Below are 17980 nucleotides of genomic sequence, written 5' to 3' on the forward strand. Positions count from 1 at the left end.
GACCTCCTGAGGGAAGATAAGAATTTCTGGGCAAAAGTTATGACACAAAGAGAGCCCGTGTCCTCCGTGTCTACTCTGGGCCCTACAGCTATCCTGGAACCTGGGTACCGCTGCCACTGCGGTTCTCCAGCTCTGCTATCAGCTGCAGCAGCCCCTCTTCAGATGGGAGGAGCTCTTCGGTCCAGGCCTCCCTCAGCCAGGCCTGACTTACTGGCAAGGGTGATCTGTCTCTTCCTATCTTGCCCAGGGGAATTTATTTCTGAAGCGTAGTTGCAGAGGAGGAGGGTTGAGAAATCCGTGTGTGTGTGTGTGTGTGTGTGTGTGTGTGTGTGTGTGTGTTAGTCACACTCAGTCATGTCTGACTCTTTGTGCTTCTATGGATTGTAGCCCATCAGGCTACTCGGTCTATGAGATTCTCCAGGCAAGAATACTGGAGTGGGTTGCCATTCTCTTCTCCAGAGGGATCTTCTCGATCCAGGGGTTGAACCCCGGTCTCCTGCATTGCAGGCAGATTCTTTACTCTCTGATCTACCAGGGAAGCCTGGTAATCCATACTTCCCTGCTATTCCCATTTCTCTCACTTAAGGATGTAGAAAGTGTGATTCAGAGAAAAGGGGTCACTGATTTCAGGTTGCACAGTTAGTGACAGTCTTGAACCTGGAACCTATATCTCCCAATTCGCAGCCTTTCCCAAGGCCCACACCTCTGCTCTGAATCAGACCTTGTTCCTTTATTTTCCTGGGCTGGTTTTTTCCACCACCCAGAAAACTTCCAGATGGCTTTTTTCGACTTTCATTGGCTGTGAGTGCAAGGAATACACATGGAATACTCAAACTGGAAAGAAACATAATTGTTGAATATGCTAAAAATCATGCAATATTTTTTAGTATCAATTGTGGATTATTTTTGTATGTAGACATATGAACAGATAGTTAAAATGCAATGTGATATATGTTATATTAGAAGGATGTTCAGGGTACTGTGGGAACCCTGAAGAGGGAATAATTAATTCTTCCTAAGGGAAATCAACCTTGCTTCTCAAAGCTAGAGCATTTGAACCAATTTGGAAGGATGAATAGGAAGGAGTTTATCTGAAAAGGACTGGGGTAGCAAGGAAGAGTATTTTAGGGAGAGGGAACAAACGCTTTCACAAACACAAGAGTTTTGCAAAGATTTGGTGCATTTAGGGGATAGCAGAGGTATTTGGCACGGCAAGGACATAGGATGTGTGGCATGTGAAGCTAGAGATGAGACTAGAAAGAGCTGAAGCCAGTGTGGAAAGGGCCTTGAGCCACAAGCTAAGGATTTTGGCCTTTGGGGCCATGTGAGGTACAGGATGTGTGATGAGGCCTTGTCTCATCTATTCAGTTATTTCTCTTTTTCTCATCATGCTAATGAGACTGTGTTACTATGACTAATGTTTGAGCATCTGCTACCAGGGAGTTGAAAGCCTTATGGAAATTATTTTCAACAACTAGAACAGCATTTCTGACCTGGGGGGAAATGAGGAGGGTCTTCCCTGACCAGCCAAGTGGAAGGGAGGGACAGTTGCATGATGCCCCTGGATGATGCCCCCTGTGTCAAACGTCCTTCCCACATCTGTTGACGGGCAGAAGAGTATCTAGGAGATTGCAGATCCAGCTCTGTCATTAAAGTCCGTGGCTCTGCAGAGGCTAAGGGAGGGTTTTTTGTGTTTTGTTTTTTTTTTTTGGCAGAGAGGAGTGGTAGGTGAGGAGAAGAGCGGTAGTAAACTATTATTTTGCATGATTTTGTAGATTTAATTTTTCCAGGATATATCAGTTACCTTTTGCTGCGTCGAAAGCCACTCCAAATCTTAGCGGTTAAGACAATAACAAAGCTTTATTTATGAATCTGCAGGCTGAGAGTTTGGGCTGGGATACTCTGGGTGGTTCTGCTGGGCTGTGCTGGGCCTGCTAATCTCTGCTGTGCTTACCCATGTCTGTGTTCAGTTGGTGGGTCAGTTGGGGCTCCCTGGCTTGTTTTGGCTTCAGGTGTCTTACCTGAGACAACTAAGGCCTCTCTGCACATGGTTTCTTATCTCCCAGCTGTCTAACCTGTTGTTCGTGTGGCAGTATTCGAGTTCTGAGAGGGAGAGCAGAATCATATAAAGGCACTTGATGTCTAGGCTTTGAACTTATTCACTGTCATTTTTGCTGCATTCTGATGGCCAAAGCAGGTCATGAGGGCAGCCTAGCTTCAAAGGAGAGCGAATAGACTACACTTTTTTTTGAAGACTCCACTTTTAATGGATAGGATTGCAAGGGCATGGACACAAGAAGGGGAAGAATTTGTGGCCACTTTTTCAGTCTCTCAGATTATCTGACTTTCATCACATGCGAGAGTTGATAATTAAGGTTATTGACTTACCATGAATGGGATATGAGAAATCTTTTGAATTCAAAGTCAGCATTCATGGAGGATTATGTGAATTCTCACATATTGTTTAGTTCAGTCCTCACAGCAACTCTTGTTTTCCCTTTCTATTTTGCATATGAAGAAACTGGTGTACCGAGGGGTTAAATGAGATTAAGTGACTTGCCCAGCTAAGGTCACTGGGTGGTAAACCTGGTGTTTGGACTTGTTTGTCTGCCTGCAACTCTAGAGCAACTGCCATTGTGTCATTTTGGTGATATGAGACAGAGAAGACCGTGGTGTTATTGCTACATCACTGGCAGAGCCAGCCCCTTTCCAGGTTGTCCTCATCCCTGGGCACAGGCACCTGGCCCTCAGGAGCTCTCTCCTTGCCCTCAGTGGGCCAAGCACTTACGGAGTGGACCTGAAGTACTGCAGTCTTCAGGGTGGCAGTGTCATACTGCTTATATAGTTCAGGAACCCACCATGCTGACGAATGTGTTGGAGACTGCTGCATTTCTCTGGAGAGAGGGAGGTAGGACAAGATGTTTGTGTTCAGGGGTGAAAATACATATATGGGGTGCACCCAGCGTGGACTGTGTGGAGAAGGCGCAGCAAAAGCTGTTTGAGCTGCAGGGGCAGACCAGTTGGTCTTGGTTGTTACAGGAGAAGAGTATCTCCTAGATGAGCAGGCAGGCAGTCCTTGCCTTTCTCTGGCTAGAACTTTCTGAAAGCTCTAGTTTTGAAATCTCTAAGGAAATTCTCCTACACAGTTATATAAATGGCTGGAGCTGTGCCCTGGGCTAAACTGACCCCTTTGAACTTAGCCAGTAGTGGGAACTGGGCTCTCAGGGTGGGAGCAGCAGGAAGGCACCTGATTATCACAACTGGAGCAGGGTTGGGCCTCTGTTTTGTAGGAAGGAAAGAGCTGTAGGATCAGGCAAAGTTGAGGATGTGGAGAGGTCTGTAGGGCAGGCCCCTAATAGGTTGGCCATGTCCAGAGTACCCTGATGGTAAGTGCAGGCTGTGGCATCAAACATACTTCATTTTGGCACAGATGGTGTTGGTACATACTTGGGTGTTGTATATTAGAAAGCCTTGTGTCTAGGTCTTATGTATAATCTGCCATGTTGCCCTGTGCTATCTTTACCCTCTTCTCCCAGAGCTCATCTCCTGTCCTGGGTGTGAGTGAGTGTACATCACCAGGGATGTAACTGAACATTTTCTGCTGCAGTGCTTTTCTTCTGGGCAATCCAAGATGGTGAGGGTAAGTCAGGACAAGCAAAGAAGCAGCTAATCCTTTTCAGAAATCTGTGCAACCCTGTCCATAAGTCTGTCTGTCCACCCATCACTCTATCTTACTTGTTACCCTTCCACCAGTTTACCTAATCATCCATCCATCCATCCATCATTCTATCCAGAAGAGAATCAAAATGTTTCAGTTGGGGAAGCAAAATGAGTGTGTTTTTTTTCTCTCTTACAGCTTTTACTGGAAATTATGACTACTAAGCTTTTATTCCCTCCACCGTCCCAATACTCGAGCTGAAACTCATTCACCAGCCTGGGTTAGATGGGTTCACCAGTTTTGCTTGTATTTAACAACTAATACCTTTTCCCTGAGTTTCTGAAATTTCACACCACTTACTGACTAGTATCCCTTCTCATTCTTTCTCCACTGGGGTATCCTTGCCACTACATTTTATTCATTTGCCATTTTACTTACTTGCTCCTGTATTACATTCTTACTGAATGTCTGCCATATATGCCAGGGCCTGTTCTGAGTACTAGGAAGACAGAGACCCATGTATCTACCCTCAAGGAATTAATAGTTTAGTTAGTAAGACCTACATTTCTCCTCTTTCCTTTTTCTTGCTGTGGGTTTGTCAGATCCCAGGGTGAGGACAAAGCTGTCAGAATCCATGTCAGTTTGGTGGCCTGTGTTATTTAGCACAGATAGGCTAATTTTTTAGAAATCTTCTTTTCATCTCTCATATCAGCCCTCCATGATATTTCTGACCAAATGAATGAACATTTGTACCAGGAGAAGGCCAGAGATTCTTGGTCCTGGCAAGCCCCAGTAGTGGAAACACAGCTCTGAGAGCTGGTCTGTCGTACTCTTTCCTGGCTGTTTATCATCATCTTTTTGTGCACTCATACAGCTACGGTTTCTTCTTCTCTGTAGCATGTTGAAATTTTTGCTTTTGCCTGTGCTTTACATTTTCCTCCCTTGTCTGCCTGGTGAACTTCTACTTGTCTTTCAGTATCTAACTCAAATGTCACCTCATTATGGAGGACCTTTCCTAGCCTCTCCTAGTTGGAACTCCTGGAAACCTTGCTTTGCTTCCTTAGCACTTGGTGCATCGTTTCATCACAGCATAACCCACTGAGTATTTGCCACACTGTCCAGGCTGTGTACCTTGAGAGCGGAACCTTGCCTTATTTATCTGCATATCCTCAGCTGCAACACAGGATTTGTGTGAATAGGCCTTGAGGCCACTGCTCTTAGTCACATGCTTTCCTTCACGTGTCCCTACGTGTCCCTCCCAGGCAGTTCTCCAGAATGGACTGCACTCCAAAATAGTGGAGGAACAGCTCTGTGGGTCCCCAGTCCCTAGCGTGTTTACCACTCATAAAAGCAGGTCCAAATGATGAAGACACTGTCAGTAATTCCAGAACTCTCTACTCCTAGAACTGCTCGGAGTGCAAGGAGAAGAGGGCAGCTCACATCCTCTGTACCTACTGCAACCGCTGGCTTTGCAGCTCCTGCACGGAGGAGCACCGGCATGGTCCGGCCCCTGGGGGCCCGCTCTTTTCCCGGACCCAGAAGGGATCTCCAGGTATCACTCCCTCCCCTCCACTAGCTCACATACCTCCCACCCCCATCCCCAGCCCCCGCCCCATAAGTAGTACCAAACCACAAAATCTTTGGAGAAGAGCTCTCTGCCCTTGTTTCCCTGCTGGGGGTGAGAGGAGGGGTGGTCTCAGAGCCTTTCCGAAAGAAAAGCTGTTTCCTCCAGAGTCACAGCACGGTGTGCCTTCACTCCAGGCTCTCCCTGTTGCCAGGCCAGGGCAGGGGGCGCGTGGGGAGTAGGTGACTGTGAGTGAGATGGTGCGGGGAGGAGAAGTTTTAAATTACTGTGGCAGCTAATTGAGTTCCCTGTCTTTCACCTCTGTTTAGAGCAATCAGACCCTACTTCTGTTTAGTTACTTGATTAATTTAGCATCCAGGATCAGGGTTTGTCCATTTATCCATCCAGCACCGTCTGTTTTAAGTGACAATCTTCTTCAAAGTCTTTTCTCAAGGCCCTTGAACTGTGGGAAAGGTTTTACCTTCGTCAGACAGGAACCAAAGTTTATGATCCATGTAATCTGATCTGGGTAGCTGGTTTCAGCCTCAGTCTGGATTGGGCAGCTGTTTCAGCCCCACCGTAGCAGAATCCTGGCCAATGAGGAGGTGTAGGTTAAGTTCTGAAGGACTCACTATTCTGCAGGAGATCCATGTGCAGCAAGTAGCAGGTACCTTCCTCAGGCTCAGCAGATGGTGAGATGCCTGGGGCTTGGTGGTTATTTCTGGACAACTGTGCCGATCTGGCCAGTGTAAGCCCACCTTCCTCATTGTGTTCCTGGAACCTAATTGGCCCAGAGAGAGGGTCACTTTTGCACCACCTTCCCTCTAGCTCAGGGTCTTCCCTGTGTCCATAGAAGGCTGAGGGTGCTCAGTGGAGCTAACTTAAGAGGTCTTCCTGAGCAAGACATGCCCGCTTTCTCCATCTTCTCTGGCAGGAGTGAATGGTGGTTCTGGAGACTTCGCCTTGTACTGTCCTCTACACACGCAGGAAATTCTCAAGCTGTTTTGCGAGACCTGTGATGTGCTTACTTGCCATAGCTGCCTCATGGTGGAACACAAAGAGCACAGGTCAGGCAGGGTGGCTGCCCAAGGGGACTTGGGAGGGCTCTGGACTCTCTACCTGTGAGAGTGCTGGGTTCCCAGTGCAAGGAAATCCTCTCCCTGCTTAAGCCAGCCTTCAGTGCCCAGGCTGGGCTGAAGGTTTTCTCTGTTCTGTTGTGTGGGGCTTCTCTGGAGAAGCCCTGAGGGCTAAGAGTCTCTGACTCCCTAAACATAACCCCAGCCTCCCTGCACTGGGCCTGACTGAGGCAATGCATTGCGGGGATTCTTGCTTAGCAGGCATGCTCAGAATAAGACTCAGTCTTCCTCATTTTTTTTCTCTGCCTCCTCCTCTAGGTGCAGACATCTTGAAGAAGTTTTGCAAAACCAGAGGATGCTTCTGGAAAGTGTGACTACGCAGGTGGCCCATAAGAAATCCAGTCTACAGACATCTGCAAAGCAAATTGAGGACAGGTAGCATCAGCGAGCCCCTTGCCTACACTGGAAATGCTCTGCTCCCTCTCACCCTGGGTCCCAGGGCCAGGATGGAGTGGACATGCAGACACTGGCATACGTCCCAGAAGGCACATGTCCTGGTCTTAGAGGTCTCAGGGCCAGGGAGGGGGTTTCGGGGCATCTCTTGGTGAATGGAGCCAAGCTAGGTGAGGATGATCACAGTGGACCTGGGCTAAAGTGCCTGCCTTCTGAACATGACCATGAACTGACCAAAGGTAGGTGCTTAAGAACAAGGGCACAGAGCAGATACTGAAGAAGAGAGGGCTGTTTATTATGTGAGTACAAGTCAGTGGCAATCTATCCTTTATCACTCCTTTCCAAATGTTTTCCTTATACATCTATACATGATATGAAATCATCAATATTTTGTGTAGAAAGAGAAATAAGCAGGTACGGAGAGAGGATCACATGGCAGACATTGGATTGGGCATCATGCATGTATCGTTTTGATCAGTTCTTTCTTTGAGTCAGGGGTTATCTCCATTCTACTGATGAGGAGGGTAAGATTCAGAGAGATTAGGTGAATTATCTGAGATCACATAGCTAGTCAGAGACTGAGCTGGGTTTGGAAGCTAGGTCTGTGTGGCTTCAAAGCCTCTTTTTTCATTTTTAAAAAATGGTTTTATTGAGATATAATTTATATACCATAAAATTGCCCTTTTAAAATGTACAATTCAGTGGGGTTTTTTTTTTAGCATATTCATAGAGTTGTACAACCATTATTATGATGTGAAAGTCACTCAGTTGTGTCTACCTCTTTGTGATCCCATGGACTATAGTCCTCCAGGCTTCTCTGTCCATGGGATTCTCCAGGCAAGAATACTGGAGTGGGTTGCCATTCCCTTCTCCAGGGGATCTTCCCAATCCAAGGATCGAACCTGAGTCCCCTGCATTGCAGGTGGATATTTTACCAACTGAGCCATCAGGGAAGCCCTGGTGAATTGTACATTTTAAAAGGGCAATTTTATATTTTTTATATAATTTTTATATATAGATATAAAAAATATGATTTTTATACCATAAAATTTCCTTTATAAAATGTACAGTTCAGTGGGGTTTTTTTTAGCATATTCATAGAGTTGCACAACGATTATAACTGTCTACTTTTAAAATATCATTTTTATCACCCTAAAAAGAAACCCATACACATTAGCAGCGACTCCCTATTCACCCTGCAGCATCCCCAGCCCTTGACAACCATTAGTCTACTTTCTGTCTCTACCTAGGCTCTTTTCACCGCATGACGCTGTTTAGTAGAGCATTCCCCCTCTTAATGAAATAAGAAATTACATGAAGTCGTACCTGTGTTCACTCTCTCTGTCCTGCCGCTGGTGCTGTGTGAACCGATGAGCTATTGACTTGACCTGGGGATGGACCTGTCGTTTGTTGAGAGAAAAATGAGTTGAACTTCGGGCCATTGGCCCACTTAGATCAAGTGGGCTGGATTGTACAAACGGCAGGATGGATGGTGGAGGAAGGTTCTTATTTCTTTACATTTGGTGCCTGCTGGTCCCTGATTTCAGTAGAAAGTTTTCCCATTGTAGGCTCTTACGTTTGCTGTCTGAAGGCTGTTGTAGGCCTGGAGGGAAAGGCTCACCATGCTGTTTCCTCCTGTTGTTTGCAGGATTTTTGAGGTGAAGCACCAGCACAGGAAGGTGGAAAACCAGATCAAAATGGCCAAGATGGTTCTGATGAATGAACTGAACAAACAGGCCAATGGACTCATAGAGGAGTTGGAGGTATATGTGAACAGATGGTTAGGTTCTGTACTCTCCTTGGGGCAGAAACCAGGCACATATCAAATATGTCTCATGGCTCAGAGATGCCTGGGCTAGAATTCAGATGTGCAATTTCCATAGCTCTCTGCTACTCCCTGTATCTTAAAATGTCCTGTCTAATTTTGGGAAGTTGGCTCATTAAGGGCTTAGAAAATCAGATCAAACTCCCATTAATGCTGTGGCAGTAAGGCAATGCCTTCCTGGCCTTTGCAGGTTTATGGCCTTGAAAGAGTCATGAAACGAGCTATGCCCAAGAAATCTAGACATTCATTTCCTCAGTCATTTATCACTTATTCCTCTTTGCACTGTAAAATCTACCTTCCCTTTCTCTCTCCCTCCCTCCATCCCTCAGCAGCCATGTCCTCCTCTCAGGGGTGCAGTTTCATCTGATTCCATTTGTGTTTACACTGATGCACACAGGCCACTAGACTTCTCAAGCATGTGGTCTGCAGTCCAAGAATAGGATCAGGGACTCTGTCTTCTCTCTCTGTACCCAGGGCATCACTAATGAGAGGAAGCGGAAGCTGGAACAGCAGTTACAGAGCATCATGGTTCTCAACCGCCAGTTTGAGCATGTGCAGAATTTCATTAACTGGGCTGTCTGCAGCAAAACCAGCATCCCTTTCCTTTTCAGCAAAGAGCTGGTAAGAAGAACTCCAACTCCTCAATCACTGACTTTGGGTTAGTAAGTGAAAACCATCTTTTACCAAACCTCACCGTGCAAAGGACCCAGGTGCTAGAATAGACCTACCTTCCTCCAGGCAACTCAGCTAGGAAATTCTGTAGTTCTGTCTCAGGTCATGGATCCAGACATTAATACTAGAAGTGTGTTGGACCTTCCCTAGGAAGTTGGGTTTAAATGGGGCCTAAGAGGAAAGGAGGAGTGGAGGATGACATTGAGGTGTTGGGCTTAAGAGATTGGTGATGCCCAGGAAAAGGAACAGAACTTTTGAAAGAGTTGATGAGGTTTGTATTTGGATATGTCGAATCTAAGGGGCCTGTAGGGCATCTAAAGGGAGCTGTCCCAAATCTGTTTTGATAGATGGGTCTGGAAGTCAGAAGAAAAGTCAGGGTTAGAGAGAGAAAAAGATGTGTGAGTCTCTGGGATTTGGGTGGTATTGGAAAAGTGTGTGAAGAAAGAAGAAAATAACAGATCTGGAACCCCGGGAAATGTCCTAGTTCTCAGCACAGTCTGAGGAGGGAAATGAGTGAAGGAGATGAGAGGCAACCATCAGAAGTCAGCAGAGAAAAAGAGTGTGGTACACAAAACTTAACAGAGACCTTCAAATTTTTAAGTGATCAATGTTATCATTGCTAAATAGGTGATAGAGGATGAGTAGTGAAGAGAAATCTCAGAATCAGGAGGCCCATGGTATAACCTTTGAAAGACACCCCAACAGCTTTTCTCTCCAGCAAAGTAGAAAGGTCAAAAGCTAGAATGAGGGATTGAGGATGGGAGGTGAGGAAGTAGAGGAATTAGTGAAAAGCAGAGAAATAAGGTAACTTGAGAAGGAGACAGGGTTGGGGATACTTTTTTAAAATAAGGAAAACATTTGCACATGTTTATTTGGGAGAAGAAGTTGAAGATAGAAGCGATGTGTGGTAGAGGGAGCATACTGGGAAAGCAGGAGGAAGTGGGATCTAGAGTGAAATGGTTGACTTTAAACAAGAGGTGCTTGTTTTCTCTGAGATTGAAGGATGGGAAGATGTCAGTATAATATAGTTAAGTCTGGAGATAGGAGGGATACAAGTTTGAGGGAATTTGCCTTCACCCTCTATGAAGTAAGCAGTGATAATCAGAGGATTAGACATTGGGTAAATGACGTTCAGGAGAGAAGTAAAGATTTTAAATAGTCATTAAGGACCATGGAGGGACTTCCCTGTTGGCTCAGATGGTAAAGCGTCTGCCTACAATGTGGGAGACCCGGGTTCAATCCCTAGGTTGGGAAGATCTCCTGGAGAAGGAAATGACAACCCACCCCAGTATTCTTGCCTGGAAAATCCATGGACGGTGGAACCTGGTAGGCTACAGTCCAAGGGGTCGCAAAGAGTCGGACCTGACCGAGCAATTTCACTTTCACTTTCAAGGACCACGGAAGAGGAAACTGACAAGAAAGGAAGGGACTGAGGGGGGCCCTGAGCATAACGATCAGTGAGGCGACCCCATGTAACATAGCTTTGGGGTGGCTGGGTTGATGCAAGGGCAGGCACTGATGGGAAGGGAATTAGGGCACTAGTGATGTTGTTACTTAAAGCAGTGGAAAACTAGGATGGCCAGCTGGGCTGAGGGAGCAGGGCTTGGAGATCAATGAGGTGGAAGAGCATGCTCAGGAAGAGCAAGAACTATTCTGATCAGGGAGTAGGTTTTTGGAGTTTAAGGTCTCATAGGTAGAATGGCTCTAGATGGTGAAAATGGTCTAGGTCTGGTGACTGAACTGAAAAGAGAAGTGGAGGTGTTTTACATTAAAGAGCTCAAGGAAGTAAGAGGCTAAAACATTGATTAGGACATTGGTTAATTAGATGTTAGCAGGGTAGTTGGATACTTGCCAAAGTCCTAGATAAATAGGAGAGTTTTAGTAATAGGAGACGGAGAAGGCAATGGCAACCCACTCCAGTACTCTTGCCTAGAAAATCCCATGGATGGAGGAGCCTGGTAGGCTGTAGTCCATGGGGTCGCTACTAGTTGGACACGACTGAGCAACTTCACTTTCACTTTTCACTTTCATGCATTGGAGAAGGAAATGGCAACCCACTCCAGTGTTCTTGCCTGGAGAATTCCAGGGATGGGGAGCCTGGTGGGCTGCCGTCTATGGGGTCGCACAGAGTCAGACATGACTGAAGCGACTTAGCAGCAGCAGCAGTAATAGGAGATAGATGAAAAGGATGAGGAAAAAAGAGGGCAATTAACTAGGATGGAAGGGAGTTTTACAAGTGGGTGGAAGGACAGCTCTGGGGAACTCAGAGAGTGTCTGCCCCCATGGACTTTCCAGTTGAGATTATGGTAGAATGAAGGGAGCACTCTTGAGAGGGTGCTGTCAGATGATATCCTGAGGAAGAATTAAACTCATCTGAGGCCTGGAAGAGATAAGAATGTAGGCATTCCAAAAGCCTCAATAAGAGGAAGGGGATCAGTAGGGGCAGAGGGAAGGGGAGGAATGTCAAGATACTAAGGTGTAAGGAAATGAGGGAGCACACTGGGAAGGACCACAGGCTAAATAGCCCTGGCTCTGGGCCCTTCAGCTTGTCCCATGAGTGAGGGAGAGGGAGTTCTCACTCTGGCACAAAATGCCCAAAGAAATGACCCTTGGTCATTGCTGTTGTCAGATTGTGTTTCAGATGCAGCGATTGCTGGAGACAAATTGTAACACAGACCCTGGCTCCCCTTGGAGCATCAGATTCACTTGGGAGCCTAACTTCTGGACCAAACAGCTGGCTTCCCTAGGTGAGCCCAGGGCCTACTCTATGGGCCTTTGCATGATTGCTAAGAACACATTTAGACCATCTGCTTAACTCGCTGGGTAGATCAGCATATGCCCAAGAGAAAGTGCACCCTGAGACTGCCAGTGGTCATGGAATCATTCAGCAAACCTTTTCCTGGAGATGATGATGGTGGGGTTGGAGTGGGAGGGGGAGAGCTGACAGCTTAAATAGCAGTGGCAGTATAGGACTTTTGTAAGAGGACCAGTTGAAATCTGAGTTTCCTATTTCACATGAACGTCCCTGTTCTTCTGGTTTCATTGCTAGAAGAGGAGACAAGACAGTGGTCCTACTCTCCAGAATGCTGTATGCCAGTGCAGGTGGACCTGTGTCTCCGAGTACAAGGGCATACATGTGTGTGGGCACAGAGATACTTCAGCGACACAGAGAGAGGCAGACAGGCAATGGCACACACGTCTTTTGGAGTTGAGATGTTAGAAGATAATTCATGACCTTGCACATTTTTCTTCCCTGCTGCAATAACTTGCTGGCGTTCAATATTTAGGCAGAATGTAGACAATTTGAAGTTGTGCCTGTGCTGACAACCTAATGATAGGTTTGTTAAACTAATGGCCAACTGCTGCCTTTATCTGGACTGATATTCTCATTGAAAGTGTTCTGAACTTGACAAAATAATAAGTGGATATTTAGGTTTATTTTCTGCTTCCCTTTCCCTTTTGATACAATTCCACAGACCTTTGGTGAGCACCTGCTCTGAGTCAGGCCCTCCACTAAGTGACCAAAGGTGACCACCTGCCCTCAGGACACTTCGTTTTCCCCTACATAAGCCTCAGAGGACCTGAAGAAGCCATTAGACTGAAACAGCAATAGCATCATCTTCTCATGTATGAGGCCCTAGGGTCCTCAGACATCAGCACTGACGCTTGGCACTGACCTGGGGATGGAGCTTCTCCACTCTCCTCCACCCTGCTTGCCCAACATCTAGTTCTCCAGAACTGTATTTGAGGACTTACCCATTTGTCCTGGGGACGAATCTCCTTTGCTACTTTTTAGTACACTCCCTCTTCTCCCCCCAGTGTTGATAGTTTTGGTCTGAGTCTTCCTTGGGCTATTCTGTTAAAAAAGCAGTAGGTACTCTGTGAGGGAGCCCATGGTTTCCCTAGTGGGATACAAACAGAGTCGGGACTGAGCCTCTGGTAAGAGCTGAGCTGATTCCTCAAATGTTCCAGGCCCCCAGCACAGGTCTATATAGTTTCTATTGCTGATATCATTCTAGACTGAGTCTTGGGGGTTAGGGATTGAATTTCTTAATCTCTGCCTCTGGTACAAGGTTGTTGAATGATATCCTTTGGCCCTGGAAGAGGGAGGTAGCAGGAGTAGGGGCAACAACTGCAGATCACCTTTGGAAACACTCTCTATTCTGAATTTTTAGGCTGTATAACTACTGAGGGTGGACAGCTGTCCCGGGCAGATACTCCTGCTTATGGAGGCTTACAGGGACCATCATCTTTTTACCAAAGCCACCAGTCCCCAGTGGCTCAGCAAGAGACTCTCAGCCATCCCTCGCACAAGTTCCAGTCTCCAGCAATCTGTTCCTCCTCGGTGTGCTGCTCCCACTGCTCCCCAGTCTCACCCTCCCTCAAAGGCCAGGTCCCCCCACCCAGCATACACCCAGTGCACAGCTTTAGGCAGCCCTCCGAGATGGTACCCCAACAGCTGGGCTCCCTGCAGTGCTCCATGCTGCTGCCCAGGGAGAAGGAACTGCCCTGCAACCCTCACCCGCCAAAGCTGCTTCAGCCCTGGCTGGAAACCCAGCCCCCTGCCGAGCCGGAGAGCACACCCCAGCGGCTGGGGCAGCAGCTGACTTCACAGCCCGTGTGCATCGTTCCCCCACAGGATGTTCAGCAAGGAGCCCATGCCCCGCCCACCCTGCAGACACCCTCCATCCAGGTGCAGTTTGGCCACCACCAGAAGCTGAAGCTCAGCCACTTTCAGCCACCGCCACAGCAGCAGCTGCCACTTCCGCCCCCTCCGCCCCCTCCACCCCAACAGCAGCCACCCCCGCCTCTCCCTCCATCCCAGCATCTGGCCTCTAGTCAGCACGAGAGCCCCCCGGGACCCGCCTGTTCCCAGAACATGGACATAATGCACCACAAGTTTGAGCTGGAGGAAATGCAGAAGGACCTGGAGCTTCTCCTTCAGGCTCAACAGCCCAGCCTGCAGCTGAGTCAGACCAAATCACCTCAGCATCTACAACAAACCATCGTGGGGCAGATCAATTACATTGTGAGGCAGCCGGCGCCCGTCCAGTCCCAGAGCCAAGAGGACACTGTGCAGGTGAGGTCAGGGTGGTACCACCTCCCTAGATTCTCCCTAAAGAGCGTCAGGGACACAGCCTCCCCCTCACAGGGTGGCACAGGAACAGTTTCTTCATCTTAAGCTGGCCTTGAACTCAGCCATCCCAATTCAAGACTGCCCTGGACTCCACCTTCCATCTCAGGAAGGCTCCAGAGAACACAGTACTTAGCTCCAACACAGATCCAGGCTCAATCCTGTCCAGAGTGGCCTGGCTTAGTCCTGTCCTTCTGGGTGACACTAGGGACTATGTCCGTTAATGGAACTTCCTGAGCTGTGCAGGACTCCAGTCAGTGCAGGGCAGAAGGGAGGCTGTCTCTTACCTTTGTAACCTCACTTCCTTTACTGTAACTTATGAATTCCAGCTGGGGGAAGGGGAGAGCTTAAGCAGATCATTTGCCTAGAAATCATACAACGTTGGGGGCTTCCCAGGTGGCACTAGTGGTAAAGAGCCCTCCTGCCAATGCAGGAGGCAAAAGAGACAAGAGTTCGATCCCTGAGTTGGGAAGATACCCTGGAGGAGGGCATGACAAACCACTCCAGTGTTCTTGACTGGAGAATCACATGGACAGAGGAGCCTGGCAGTCCGTGGCTCACAGGGTCGCAAAGAGTCGGACACGACCGAAGCGCACATGGATGCTCATAAAACGTCGAGTGGTAGGTGCCAAGACTTGCGTCCATGCCAGCTGACTCTGAATTGCCACAGAGGAGGCCTTGTCCTCTCCCTAGGAGGATGACTAAGGCTGCTCTTCTCTTTTCTCAGCTAAAAGCCAACTGGAGAGGTGCAGTTTGTACCTCTGGGATCTTTGCAGTACTCCATATCTTCATTCTTAATTCTTGCTTTTCTTGGTTTCCAGCAGCTTCCTGTTCCAGACCCTTCCTCCTCCCCTTTCACTTTTTTCATAGTGAAATATATATAACCACATTTATACCTTCAAAGCAGCTCTATAGACTTTTACTTTATTACAAAATCTAAGGCTTCACATTTATGCTTCTGCACTGACAACTTCAATTTTATTTATTTTTATTTATTTATTTGGCTGTGCAGCATAGCATGTAGGATCTTAGTTCCCCAACCAGGGATGGAACCCGTGTCTCCTGCAATGGAAGGGCAGTTTCTTAACCCCTGGACCACCAGGGAAGTCCCTAAGCACTGACTTCAGATCATGCTTTGAATGTCTGCCTCTGAGGCTCAGTTCCTTACAGAGAATAACTTATGATGGCAGAGAAGGGTCTAGGGTTTATAGAGGACCACAGCTCTATAAATGTAAGTCAAAACTGTTGTGATTGCTTAGGTAACTATGACAAAGTTAGCTCATGATTCTTGGTTTGAGTTCTATTCTAAGATGTCATATTAGGAACAGCTTAGATAAGAGTATCTTCCTGAAAAGATTTCAGGCCATCTGCAGTGTGTAGGTGGTGGGCAGTGCAGGTGGGCCTCAGCCTTTACCACTGCTGCTACTCTTTGTGGGAAATGAAAGTCACTCAGTTGTGTCCGACTCTTGTGACCCCATGGACTGTAGCCCGCCCAGGGTCCTCTTTGTATGGAATTTTCCAGGCAAGAATACTGGAGTGGGTTGCCATTTCAGGACGCACCCAAGTTCTTATTTTCTCCTCCAGGCTGCGGATGAGCCCCCAGCATCTGAAGGCCCAAAGCCGCCGACTCTCCCCCTTGACAAGAATACTGCTGCTAACTTGCCCCAGGCATCTGGGGAGGAAACCCCTCACAGTGTCCCCGCATTGGACAGCGCCATCCAGCACTCCTCTCCGAATGTGGTGAGAAAGGTACAATTGGAGCCTGCTTTCCCTGATCATATGGGACCCACTGCCAGTCAAGACCCCAGGGACCTGGCTGAGGATGTCTGGGCTGGGGGAGGAGTGTCCCTGTTCCATCCCTGGATGTTACACAGCCCTGACTCATGCCTTTTGTCCTAGTGAGTGAGCAAGGTCCTCCTCCACCCCATTGGCACTCCCCCACACTTAAATTGGGAGCAGCTGGGCTTCATTTCGAGAGGAAGGGGAAAGGGAAGGAAAGCCAGTTTGTTGAACACTGACTGTGTACCTAGAACCGTGCTTGGTGCTCCGCAGGGTGACTTCACTTAACCTTCCCAATAGTTCTGTGAGGTGGGGATCCCGATTTTATAGCTAAGGAAACTCAGATCCAGGGGCCTACAGCTAATAGAGAAAAGGGGCTAAGGTTTATGTAAAATGAGAATCACAGCCTGAGCTTTTTCCTCTCTGCAATGAATGACAATGGGGAAAGTATTTTATGTGGTCCCACGATCCAGAGTTGGCTGGCTTTAGAATTTGAATTAATGGAATTCTGTGGGTGAGTGGCCTACAGAGATGACCTGCAGAGGTGGCTGACCATCTGAGGGCACTGGGATGTTTTGAAGATAAGCTAGCAAAGCTCTTCCTGTCTGTCCACCTGTCTGCTTGGTGGACGGTTCATGGCAATAACCCAGAATCTTACAGCTCCTGGTTGTCCTACTCTCAGTCCTGTCTTTCATCTCTGCCCCGGTCATCCTCCTAGCTGGAACCTCAGTGCTGTGCCTTCCCACCAGCCCTCCATGTGTCCCTTGGCCCTGTTCCCCTTATCCTGTCCCTTTTCTGGTCTCATCCCCTCAACCCTCCTGGTACTTCCTCTCAGCCCTGTGCCAGGAGCTCTGCCAGCTATTCTGTACCCTTCTAGCCTGCACTCTCAGCCCTGCAGCATCCCTTGGGCTCTACAGTCCCAGTTTCGCTAGTGGTTCTTTGTACCTACTACCCCTCATCATGTTTCTCCCAGCAGCACCATTGCCATAGATCAGTCTACCTCAGTGATGCCTGAGAAGAGAATTTTGAAAAGTAAGAGACAGCAAATTTGCACTGTTACCTTAGAAATCCCTTGAAGTCTGGTACTAAAGGTCTTTAGTTTGTGCCTAGCCTGCCCTATCCTTTTGAAAATGGTTTGGCTTAGAGGCCCAAAAGATGCTGTGCATTGGACCTGTGTGCCCTTAGCAGTTTGCATTCTTACACCTGAGGTAGATACCTGTCTGTTCAACCATCCGTCTATCTACCCATTTACTTATTTACTCAGTGATCAAAAAACATGTTAACCTCTTGTCATGTGCCTCCTATTTTTATAGGTGTCAGGAACACACTGGTGAATAACTAGTCTCACTTTGTACCTTACAGTCTAGTGGGAGAGAGAGTTAAACAAGCAGCAACAACGAAGTATGATGAAGTGCTGTGATAGTCAGTGGGGTGTATATAAAGAGCATTGAACTCTTGGAGATGACTTCCTAGAGAACATGGTTTTTAGCTGAGATTTGTTTGAAAAATTAGGCTGGTGAAGGAGACATGGAGGGGAAAGGCCAGGATAAATAGAGGGAATGGCTAGTAGGAAGGTCCAGGAGTGAAAGAAAGCCTGGGCTACTTAGGGGGTTTCAGATAATTTGACTTGGTAGGAACATGAGATGAACTAGAGAATGGGAATGATGGAAACCAGAGCAGTTAGAAAGCTTTGTGAATCATGCTCTGAATTTGGGATTCAGTCTTCGGGGTTGTGAGGTGTGAGTGAAGGATTACTAGCAAGGAGGATTACTAACATGGCTTGAATTAAAGTATAGAGAGATCACTTTAGTTATAGTAA

General features: G+C 47.5%; 1 protein-coding gene across 1 annotated transcript in view; it reads left to right on the forward strand.

The window, feature by feature from the left end:
* The first annotated feature begins 3616 nt into the window (after positions 1–3616).
* Positions 3617–17980, forward strand: part of TRIM66 (tripartite motif containing 66) — a 30237-nt gene continuing 15873 nt past the window's right edge. Inside the window, exons 1-9 of the mRNA XM_052652523.1 lie at positions 3617–3640; positions 5063–5210; positions 6157–6289; positions 6617–6733; positions 8400–8514; positions 9051–9197; positions 11878–11995; positions 13424–14328; positions 15967–16131. Of these exons, the coding sequence (XP_052508483.1) occupies positions 3632–3640; positions 5063–5210; positions 6157–6289; positions 6617–6733; positions 8400–8514; positions 9051–9197; positions 11878–11995; positions 13424–14328; positions 15967–16131 (1857 nt within the window). The 5' untranslated portion in view covers positions 3617–3631. The remainder of the gene's footprint in view (positions 3641–5062; positions 5211–6156; positions 6290–6616; positions 6734–8399; positions 8515–9050; positions 9198–11877; positions 11996–13423; positions 14329–15966; positions 16132–17980) is intronic.

This window comes from Budorcas taxicolor, chromosome 15 (assembly GCF_023091745.1).
Source record: "Budorcas taxicolor isolate Tak-1 chromosome 15, Takin1.1, whole genome shotgun sequence".
Lineage (NCBI taxonomy): Eukaryota > Metazoa > Chordata > Mammalia > Artiodactyla > Bovidae > Budorcas > Budorcas taxicolor.